We start from the raw sequence: 11,644 nt of genomic DNA, 5'->3' as shown, positions 1-11,644 counted from the left end.
GTATTGCAGGACACCCACGGGACAAGCACGCAATCACTTTCAAAGTCCTGAAAAGAAAGGAAACTTAGTGAGTCTATTAAGAAGAAAACAGTGAGAATTACAAGATCATTGACGCCAATAAGAAACGTATTCAGACGTTTCTGGAGTTTTTTTGTAAATTGGAGCAGTTTACTGTATTATTATGTGTATTCTAGGTTGTGTCCTGATCGCTGGGAGCTGATCATGGAGTGTATAGAAACAGCAGCTGCTAGTTTAGTGCACTAAGCACGATTGAGAGCTGTGTAACAGCAGTGCTTCTTGCAGGATAAGGCTCTGCACTGGCTTTGTTTCTTACTGTTCATATGTTGTTTTTAAACCTTTTTTTTACTAGGAAATCACAATGAGATTAAAATATATTTTGCAAGTGAGACCTAGCCAGGAGCAGTACAATACAACATATCCCCATACAAAAATACAAATACAGAAATAAGATACATTTCAAACACTGACAAGTCATGCTCAATTCTATAAACAATCAGATAGTGACAGTCCATACAGGTGTAAACTACTTGAAACAAGCACAGCTCTCAATTCAATGAGCATGCAGCTTACTCTTGAATTGTACTAAAAGTGATTTGGGGCTGCAAGTTACATTTACTGTAAGCCATTCCAACCCATGGAGCGAAATAAGCAAATTATCATATTGTAATATGTATATAGAGGATCAAATATATTGTTTAGTTGATTTATTAAATATGAGCCAATAAATAATACGGGATAATGGAATACATAATGTAGTTGAAGGTTTATTATTATTATTATTATTATTATTATTATTATTAATGTGAAAACTGCATGTCTAATATTGATTCAGCTCGGATCATGTTTTCCAAACTCACTGCCTATTCTTTTACATGCATTTCCTTTCTCAAAGATTCCTCAAAACTGCTGGTCTGAAGTGAAGTGGGACGCATACAAAAATAAGTCTATCGATTCCCTGCTACCCTTGTGAATGAATCTGCGAATGTTTAAAAGTTTCTACTTTTCATTTCTCGTGAGGCAGTTTTGTTCTGCCTTCGTGAACCTTCCATGTTAACCAGCGTCACTGTTCATCACGTGAGAGGGGCAGTAAGGTGGGGTGAAAATGTAAAAAAATGACTTCATAGAGATCGACTTTGATGTGCGAGCAGGCGCAGAACTCCGAGTTAAACCGCACTGTGGTTGAAGTGCAAGTCAAGTGAAAATGTGTTTCTGTGTCTGGAACGTACACTTCGCCCAAGCAAGACCTCTCCACACTCACACTCACACTCACACTCACTCACTCACTCACTCACTCACACACACACGCCCCCACTAGCACAAGCGCTCACACGAGGCGCATGCGCAGTGTCGCAGTATTTACTCCCTTCGAGGATCTCACACCCGTGCTTAGTCTTCAGAGGGATTTGGATTAAGAGATCGCATCGTTTCCCCAACTTGTTTCACGAGGTAAACACGCATTTATTCCTCTATAATCTTCGACTACAGCCATTGTTTTTTTTTTTGTAGATGTGACAGCATTTGCTGTGGACTTCAGTTATTGATTAACTTAAAAACACGTTTGTTGAGTTTTGGAGGGGGTGAGGGGGTGGGGGGGTTGTCGGTAAGGTCACCTGACGACATACACAGAGCCAGCCAGCGCTATGGGCTGTTTAAAAGCGTCACACAAAACAATTGTAAGAAATAAACACAAAAAAAATGGCAGTGCATTTGGTTTTACCATTGTGCGTTCAACAACCCCCCCAAGCTATGATTGTTGCCCCCACTATATTATTTCTAGTTGTGTATTTAATGAGTCTCACGCAATGCAGTTCACACTACCGTGCCTGCTGCGCTGTGCTGGCAAACACGTGACCCCCCCCCCCCCCCCCCCCCCCCATGATCTATATATTATCAGAAGCACTAATGTGAGTCAATATTGACTCAGTTATGAACTGTGTGTGGCTGTACAGCCAACCGTCTTTTAGCAGAGCGTGTGTAGACCGCAATCGGTATATATCTTTACACGCCTCGTCCCGGTGGTTTTGTGCAGTGTCCCTCCATCACGAATGATGCATTTCTCGCAGTCTCGTGTATGTCTCAGCCTGCTGTTTCATAACCCAGAGCTGTCGCTGGTGTTAAGAAGCCTGGACTTGGCGGTTCTCTGATAATGTAAAAAAGCCCGAGAGCATCGTCACCAAAGTCACCGTCTCTTAGTGTTTCCGCTGGATACTTTGTCTCGCACTTTCCCGAGTTCATCTCTTCTCTGAGTCGCGGACCATTTTTTTACAGCCTCACCCTGACTACAAATAGAGGTTCACGTGACCACGCAACAGCCAATGGGACTCCGAGTTTCCCCTTGGAAATGTGTCGGCGAGCGTGCCTGTAACAAAACCGGGAGCGGCTGAGCTTTACTCGCACTGAGTAAACAAGCAGAAAGCAGCACGATTCTCTTCAATTCAGTATGATCTCTCCAGGAGACCCCATAGAAACCCGATCTGTCAGAACATGCGCCTGATTATAGCTAGGTGTGTGTGTTATTGGACCAAACACTGGAGTGGCACTTTTAATTTCCTTAAAGAATGTATATATATATTCACTGTGTGTTTGCGCTCTTACAGTATTTAAGTACCTGTACAGGAGATTATTGTTATCCATGCAGGAATGGAAATGAGACTCCCATTGCAGAGCAGTGGCACCCCTTCCAGGTTTTACTATGAGCTTGATTAGACACGGTGTATCTGTGACATGCTCTTATTATTAAACTCCTAGTAAAACCAGGATTGGATCAAACCGCTATGCAATGGGAGTCACGCTTCCATCCCTTAAAAAAAAGAGCCAAGGCAAATACGGTATAAAGCATAAAACAGTAACTGGATTTTATTCAAGTGTGTTCTTGCTGTGAATTGTTACACACAGGGTGCACAGCAGTCAGGCAGGTAGGTCACACCTGGGTTTTTAGATGCATCTACAGACCTGGTTATCCAGTATTGGGATGGAGTTTACCGTGCGCTGTCATTGGCACGCAGTCTTGAGTGGATTAGAATCGAGATCACAGCGACGAACTTGGTCGTGATTTCTGGCTCTTGATTGGTTGGGGAAACGGACAGTAGATGCTGGGAACCGAATGCCAGAATTTCATGAGAATGCATGATCTTGTTTTAACAAGAAGTGAACCATCACACTGTGACATCACTTCATAAGAGCCCTGCTCCTGCCAGTCTGCTTGGATGCGCGTTGTCATATACGCGTCATCGAATTCTGATCAATCTCATCTGCACATTCATTCTTAACCACAAATATCTGCAGGTCCTATAGAATCTAGGCCCTGGTGAGACTGCATGGTTTTGCTTATTGGCTTATGACCAGACTGTGGATTTGCGTCTGTTTGCTTTCTGGGAAAGCTACAGGCTGAGAGTCGGTTCAAAGTGGCCCGTAATACAGTGAGCTGAGAGAGTGAGGGCACGGAAATAAGACTCCCCTTGCATTGCGGTTTGAGCCATTCCTGGTTTTACTACGAGTTTAACTAGACACACCAGAGCTTGTTCCCTCTACACTGTGGGTGATCAAGCTCGTAGTAAAACCTGGAGAGGGTGAAACAGCTCTGCAATAGGAGTCATGTTTCCATCCCCGGACTGTGTTTTTATAACCTTCAGTTTGTAAGGGGTGTGCTGAAACATCAAGGCAGCGATTTTCAAAGCAAAGCAGCGGCCTCACGTGCAGACCTAGTGCAGGTAATGACTGCAGTGCATTGAAGGAGCTCCACTAGTATACTAGAAAAACAAGCGCCATGCACAGCATCTACAGCAGTGCTTATAAAGAGGTCCAGTCTGAGGCTGCTGCGTGTGTGCGCGCATATTTGTATATTTTTGGTGTTTTTGTTTATTTACTTAGTGTTACCAGGGAAATATGTTTGTGTCTCCTCACCTCTCAAAGCAACAAGCACTTGTGCAAGGCATACAGTAACCTACATCTAGACCTCAGGGAGTTTATTATTGGAACACAAATCTAAGTATAAATGGGCATTATCAGTTCTCTATACCAGTTTGCTCAAGTGCAGTACTAGGGTTAACAAGCATGAAGAGAAGGAATTGAATGGTGCAGAGTTTTAAAATAATAACTCTTTTCAATTTAAACTGTACAAAACGAAACGCAGTGCAGAATCTGCACACGGGTTTGTTCTGTGAACTGGGATTAGCACCGTTTGATTTGAGACATTTTAAAATTCATGGCAATGCAATTATTCCCGCTGAAAACACGTTTGTACTGGTCATTGCAGAGTGTTGCTGTTCAATTGTAACTTTAGCGCACAATAAATGCATACATCGTATTCCCATCGCGGTGTATTGCAATGCTAGCGTTACTCTGCGGGCAAAGGGGTAGAACATACGCATTAGTTGCAGTACAAAATGGTTATGTTGAAATATTTACGTTGTTGAAAATATAAGGAGCGTGTGTGTGCTGGTCTGGAGGTGGCTGCCCAATGCCAGTGTGTGTCCAGCGCTCGTCAGTCGGAGCGGCGGCAGAGGGAGTCGAGCCTGTCACAGATCAGTAGTTTCTGTCTGCACACAGGGAAGGGCGCGCTTTCTTTTCTCTTGAGGAACTGGAAGCCCGAGGCGGCGTGCTGCAAGCCGGTCACCCTGGCGTGCTCTACATGGTGCGGTTACACGCGTTATTGTTTATTCTGGTGCATCCTGTTTTGTATTGTTACTTTGGGTTGGATTTTTTTCAGCAACACGCTGCCAGCTTTCGCTCTCGCGCACCCAGTGGCGTCTGTGCTGGTTCACACTGAGGCGACCACGTGAAAACCTTTTTCAGTTGTTACACACACACACACACACACACACACACACACACTTGAACTGCAGCGGCCGAGTCACTGTGAGCACATGCACGGCTGTCCTGTTGCAAGGCAGGCCGACAGTGGTGCTTCGCTGCCTTTACGGTGCCAGCACACCTAAGCTTGCATTTTGAGGGGATTAAAAACCAGCCCCTCTCAGCAAGACCGGCTGCTTCTCGCTGGCTGGCACAGCCTCGCGCCACGTGACCTCTCTCACGCTTCGGAGTGGCGCGCCCCTCCCAGGCCGTCACCGCGTATGCGCAGAACAAGTGATCTGCGCCGTCCTGCGCGTGCGGTGGTGACGTCAGGGGTGTTGCGCACGCATGTTTTCTCAAGCTGGGTGAGACACACGGTGTTGATGGGTTTTTTTTTTTTTTTTTTTTTTTTTTTTTTTGAAAGGCGAAATAAAAACGAAAGGGCAACCAAGACACAACAAGCAAACCAAACGACGCTGTGCGGTGACGTTATTTCAGACTGAATTGCCAAAGGTAAGACCAGGGCAGGTCTGGTTTGCATTGGTGCAAGTGTGAAACTCTGCGCGGTTGCAGTCACGCCGCGCTGGGCGCAAAAAAGGTGGTTGGTTCTCGCGCTCCAGCACGGTGCATTTCAAGAGGAATCACGCGCCGTGGCGGGGAGCGGCGCGGGGGCCGGCACGAGCGCGGGCTGGGTGGAGATGGCCCTCGCGCGCGCGGTGCTTCCACGGTTAAGAGCGGTTTCGGGATTTGTGTTGCAAAGGGGAGGAGCCAGTGCGAGATATTTAGCACCAAACAAAAAACACGCTTTGCTGAAGCCGGGAGGCCCTGTTTTATATCACTTTGTAAAAGGTGTGAAATTGCAGCAAGACATTGAACTCTTATCGACCCAATACCGGTGCACCGCAGCCGTGTTGCACTGCTCAGACGTTTCAAAAACAGGTCCATTGACTGCATCTACGGTGTTTATTAACCATAGCTGCGGGAGGAAACGAAGGGAGAGTATCCATTGGTTGCAAAATAATTAGAAAATTGAATGGCATTATATAGATGGATTAAAAATGAAAAACTAGACGATCCGGTGCTGGTTGCTGCCCATTTGATGTATCTCAATCGATTAAAACGCCGAAGCAGAGTTGTTTACCGTGCACCCGGAAAATACCAACGCTTCGGGCAGACAGACTATGTAGTGCAAAACAGAGCATTGCCCTGCACCCGGATGTTTCGTGATTCTTGAGTCTGGACTGGAGAGAGGGGTTTCTGAAGTAGAGCCAAACTCTGAACGTTTGACAGGGTCGTATTTTCAAATATACTGTTCAACTGTATACTGCAAATCTGTTACAGTCCTAAAACCACATCTGTATTTAACTGTACAAGAATCCGTATATTTACAGAAACGTTCAAACAAATGAACGCATTTAAAACAGATCATTAAAGACATGTAGCGCCCCGTGTTTGAGGATCCCTGCTCGCTGTGGTGGGTCAGGGTTTGGGTTCTCTTGTTTGTTTTAAAATGGAAGGTGTTGAGTGTGCTCTATTGAGGGTGCGCTACTGCGAACAAGGAGGTTGCAGACTTCAGTTCAGTTTGCCCCGGCTTTACAGGACCCGACTGCAGCCTGAGCGCAGTGTGTTCGCGGTGGGTTTAGATTCATAGATTATGCATAGTAATATTCATTAGGAATGAAAACTTTTTCCCCCAAAAGCACTGTAACGTGTTTCTTGCTGCGAAGTGTTCCCTTTTGCTGTCAAAGCTCAGCGAGTTGTGTTGTCTGTGTGTCGGTCTTTGCCCAGGTCTGTGAGTTTGTGGGGGTGTATTTATGGAGCAGGCGGGCAGCTGGAAGTTTCTCTCGTTTCGTTTAGAACAGCAGCACTTATCAATATTGGTCGTGTTTCTTTTCTGACTCAGACCTGAATGTGTCTTGTAATTATCAACATGAGGAGACAGGGCGTTACTGGGAACTGGGGGCCTGCAAATTTATTTTGTTACATTTGTACGAAAAAATATTATTATATAAGCTAAATATGTTATTACCTGAACTGTGTGTGTTTCTTTGTCAGATTTCATCTTTACCCAAAGCTGTCTATGTGAAGTTACTAGTTTGGTGTTTCCTTGTGTGTGCCTGGGTGTTTGTATAAACTTACAATTAAGTGGAAGCATTGGCAGTTTGCAAGTGATGTTTCGTGGTGTTTGAACTTGAGCGGGTTCGTGTTTCGAAGGCGGGTTGAGGTCGTGCCGGCTGTATTTTGGAGCTGTGAACGGTGTAAAAGCGAAGTTGCACGTTTTCTAAAGAAAAGCACATTTAAAAACGAATCCCTGGAAAGCAAAAAGAGAAATGAAGTCTGTCAAACGAAACAAGTAAAACAGAACGCCTGTGTCTCAGTAGGCGGAGGTGGAGAATGCACTGCATTCAGAGCTAACTGCAGAAGGACTGTTACTGGCGTTTCACTGGGTGACTTTCGTTCAGAATGCAACTATAGTTTCAGAAAGCATGTCCAGACTGAAGTCTGCTAAATCCTATTCACTTCCATATATTATTTTAAAAGAAAATAACACACTTTCCCTTTAATCAAATAGGCGTTCAGAGCAGATTTGTGCTAAACGATATCGTTCTGTCTTAAATATTGTTGTTTTTTTTTAACCTGTAAAAAAAAATATGAAAAAGCTATCTTGCTGGCCGCATCGCTCTTGTTTTGATGCATTGATTCTACCTGCATCTATCTGCAGGGCACGTGTGTGAAACGGAAATCAGCTTGTGTTTCGGTTTGTATTTGCACACCACGGTATTTAAATGCTCTGCCGCTGTTTATTGTTTAGGTGTCTAAGGAAATGCCCCGGGGAGTTAGCAGCAGCGCGCTTAGTTGTAGCACAGACTATAAAGTAGCCCGGTGTCGCTCAGCTTAGTTTTTTCTACAGCAGGGCGGTAGCAGTGTGGGCACGTTGCGTATACCATGCACCTGTATAACATGTTAATTGCGGCGCAAAAGCTCGCTTATTTGGGCGGCACAGTTGGTGTGGCAGCACGGCAGCAGGGTCGATCGATGGAGCCGTGGATAGATTGTTCGGGTCTCGCGTGGGTAAGGAAAGCGCATTCACAGGGGCTCTGCGAGCGCGGGGGTGTCATGTACAGTGGTCAGCGCATAACGAATGGACATTACTGCTCGTTTCCTCTCCACGGGATTTGAATGAATCCCCAGCGCCGCCGCAGAGTCTTCTCGTGGACCGTGCGCATTGTTTTAGCTTGTTTTTCATGCACCGGGTGATAACACCTTAAGATTTAAAACAAAAAAAAAACGCGCCGCGGAGCAAGCCTGCGCAGACGAGCGGCGAGCGAGATGAGTAAGTTGCAGGAAGTCTGTTAGAGAAACCGGATGGATGCAATCACCGACCAAACAGAAGCGCGTGTTTCTGTTTCTCTTTTAAATTCGTTTTCAGATGTGTTGCACAGACATTACAACTTGCACGGTGTTGTGTTTTTTTAATTAAGATATATATATATATATATATATATATATATATATATATATATATATATATATATATATATATATGAATATAATTTAATGTGGATATTTTGGTCTAGGTGAAATGATAAAGATCCCCACGCACTGAACGCAGCTTTGCACTGAAGTAAAATCCCAACTATCACAGAAAAATAAAACTGCTTAAGTTTGTATATATTTATTTGAATGGTTTAATGCGTATTCGTCTTGTGAGCCAGAGCTGCGTTTATTTTTGTTGTCCCCTCCATCCTCCCTTACCTAACGACAGTCTCCTGTGTTCCCCCCTCCCCCAGCATGCTGACAGCTTGAGAAGGAGGGCCCTGAGAGCCGGCAAGCAGCCCGTCCCGGCGCTGTGACCTCATCATGGATAGCAAGTCCCCCATGGTGGTCCTCCGGCAGGACGGGGGCACCCCAGCGACCCCTTCCCCGGCCGCCCCGCCCGCCTTCTTCGTCATCCTGAAGCCTGGGCAGCCCGGAGACAAGAACAAAGAACAGCAGGGCATCCTGGTGTCCAACCAGGACCTCAGCGCGGCTGCCGCTGCGGCCGTCCCCAAGCTCCCCCCATCCCTCATCGCCATCGCCCCCGCCCCCGCGATCGCTCCAGCACCTGCGCCCAAGCCCCTCCCTGTCCTCAAGCCTCTCAAGGCACCCCCAGCCCCCGTCACCCCCATCAAGCCCAAGAGCTCGGAGGGGAACCTGCCGGCCGAGTGCGTCCACAAGAGCGGGGTGCGGGTGACCCTGGACAACAACAACATGTGGAACGAGTTCTACCGCTGCCACACGGAGATGATCCTCACCAAGCAGGGCCGCCGCATGTTCCCTTACTGCCGCTTCCGCCTCTCCGGGCTGGAGCCCTTCCTGCGCTACATCCTGGTCATGGACATCACGCCCGTGGACAGCAGCCGCTACAAGTGGAACGGGCGCCACTGGGAGGCGAACGGCAAGGCGGAGCCCCACGTGCTGGGCAGGGTGTTCATCCACCCCGAGTCCCCTTCCTCCGGCCATTACTGGATGCAGCAGCCGGTCTCCTTCTACAAGCTGAAGCTGACCAACAACACGCTGGACCAGGAGGGCCACGTGATCCTGCATTCCATGCACCGCTACCTGCCACGGCTGCACGTGGTGCCCGCCGACAAGGCCACCGAGGTGATCCAGCTCAACGGGCCCGAGGTCATGACCTTCTCCTTCACACAGAACGAGTTCTTCGCTGTCACCGCCTACCAGAACCTGCGCATCACCCAGCTAAAGATCGACTACAACCCCTTCGCCAAGGGCTTCCGCGAGGATGGCCAGTGCTACCGGCCCGCCAGGGCCAAGGTGGAAGGGTTGGACTCCAAGCCTCTGTCTCTGGGAGGAGAGGGCAGGGCGGGAGGGAAGCCCGTGCAGACCTCCCTCAAGGCTCTGTTTGGCCACGCAGAGTCCTTCGACGAGGTGATGGACCAGGAGCTCTTCAGCAACGAGGGCTTCGATATCAACATCCTGCACAGACAGATCACCCCGGCCAAACTCAGCATGGCTGCTTCTGCCGCTGTTATCCTGGCTGTGTGTGTGTGGCTGGTGCTGGCTGGCTGTGTGAGTGAGTGTGTCGCCACGTCTGGCTTGTGTGATGGCTGGCTGGCTGTGGAGGGTGTGGTGGCTGGGTGGGTGTGTGGCTGGCTGTGTGTGTGTGTGGGCTGGCTGGCTGGCTGGTGGCTGGCTGTGTGTGTGTGGCTGTGGCTGGGCGTGTGAGCTGGCTGGCTGTGTGAGTGTGTGGCTGGCTGGCGGCTGGCGTGTGAGTGTGTGTGGGGGCTGGCTGTGTGCTGGCTGGCTGGCTGGCTGTGAGTGTGTGGCTGGGCTGGCTGGCTGGCTGTGTGGGTGTGTGGCTGGCTGGCTGGCTGGCTGGCTGTGTGTGGTGGGCTGGCTGGCTGTGTGAGTGTGTGGCTGGCTGGCTGTGTGAGTGTGTGGCTGGCTGGCTGAGGCTCCCAGGTGTGTGGCTGGCTGTGGCTGTGTGAGTGTGAGCTGGCTGGCTGGCTGGCTGTGTGAGTGTGTGGCTGGCTGGCTGTGTGAGTGTGTGGCTGGCTGTGCTGTGTGTGTGTGTGGCTGGCTGGCTGGCTGTGTGAGTGTGTGTGTGGACGGCTGGACCGACTGGCTGTGTGAGTGTGGCTGGCTGGCTGTGTGTGAGTGTGTGGCTGGCTGGCTGGCTGTGTGAGGTGTGTGGCTGGCTGTCTGGCTGCGTGAGACCGACCGACCTAGGTGTGTGGCTGGCTGGCTGGCCTGGCGTGTTGAGTGCTGGTGGCTGGCTGGCTGCTGGCTGTGTACATGTGTGGCTGGCTGGCTGTGTGGACACCGACCGGCACTGGCTGGCTGTGTGAGTGTGTGGCTGGCTGGCTGGCTGGCTGACCGACACACTCACACACCCTGGCTGGCTGGCTGGCTGTGTGAGTGTGTGGCTGGCTGGCTGTGTGAGTGTGTGGCTGGCTGGCTGGCTGGCTGGCTGGAGTGTGTGGCTGGCTGGCTGGCTGGCTGGCTGTGTGAGTGTGTGGCTGGCTGGCTGGCTGGCTGTGTGAGTGTGTGGCTGGCTGGCTGGCTGGCTGTGTGAGTGTGTGGCTGGCTGGCTGTGTGGGTGTGTGGCTGGCTGGCTGGCTGGCTGTGTGAGTGTGTGGCTGGCTGGCTGGCTGGCTGTGTGAGTGTGTGGCGGCTGGACCTGGTGGCTGGCTGACCGACGACACCGACCGGCACTGGCACCTGGCTGTGCTGTGTGGCTGGCTGGCTGGCTGGCTGGCTGTGAGTGTGGAGGTGTGGCTGGCTGGCTGGCTGGCTGGTGTGTGTGGGTGGCTGGCTGGCTGGCTGTGCTGTGTGGCTGGCTGGCTGGCTGTGTGGCTGTGTGAGTGTGTGGCGTGGCTGGCTGGCTGGCTGTGTGAGTGTGTGGCTGGCTGGCTGGCTGGCTGTGTGAGTGTGTGGCTGGCTGGCTGGCTGGCTGGCTGAGTGTGTGTGTGGGCTGGCTGGCTGGCTGGCTGGCTGGCTGTGTGAGTGTGTGGCTGGCTGGCTGGCTGTGTGTGAGTGTGTGGCTGGCTGGCTGGCTGGCTGTGTGAGTGTGTGGGCTGGCTGGCTGGCTGGCTGTGTGAGTGTGTGGCTGGCTGGCTGGCTGGCTGTGTGACTGGCTGGTGTGTGAGTGTGGCTGGCTGGCTGGCTGTGTGAGTGTGTGGCTGGCTGGCTGGCTGGCTGTGTGAGTGTGTGGCTGGCTGTTTAAACTTCAGGATTAATCACGTAACCATTCAGGAAAGCCACTGTCAGCCCCCCATTGGAGAATGCTGAGAATTATTATTTTCTTTGTGCGTGTGCTAGGCTACATGTA

General features: G+C 49.9%; 1 protein-coding gene across 1 annotated transcript in view; it reads left to right on the top strand.

Annotated features, from left to right (window-relative positions):
* Window positions 1-5,220: 5,220 nt before the first annotated feature.
* LOC121324298 (MAX gene-associated protein-like) overlaps window positions 5,221-11,644 on the top strand; it is a 29,783-nt gene continuing 23,359 nt past the window's right edge. Inside the window, exons 1-2 of the mRNA XM_041266008.1 lie at window positions 5,221-5,325; window positions 8,604-9,854. Of these exons, the coding sequence (XP_041121942.1) occupies window positions 8,674-9,854 (1,181 nt within the window). The 5' untranslated portion in view covers window positions 5,221-5,325; window positions 8,604-8,673. The remainder of the gene's footprint in view (window positions 5,326-8,603; window positions 9,855-11,644) is intronic.

The sequence above is a fragment of the Polyodon spathula genome, chromosome 12 (assembly GCF_017654505.1).
Source record: "Polyodon spathula isolate WHYD16114869_AA chromosome 12, ASM1765450v1, whole genome shotgun sequence".
NCBI lineage: Eukaryota > Metazoa > Chordata > Actinopteri > Acipenseriformes > Polyodontidae > Polyodon > Polyodon spathula.
The sequence above is the reverse complement of the archived record's forward strand: the minus strand, read 5'-3'. Positions and strand labels throughout refer to the sequence as shown.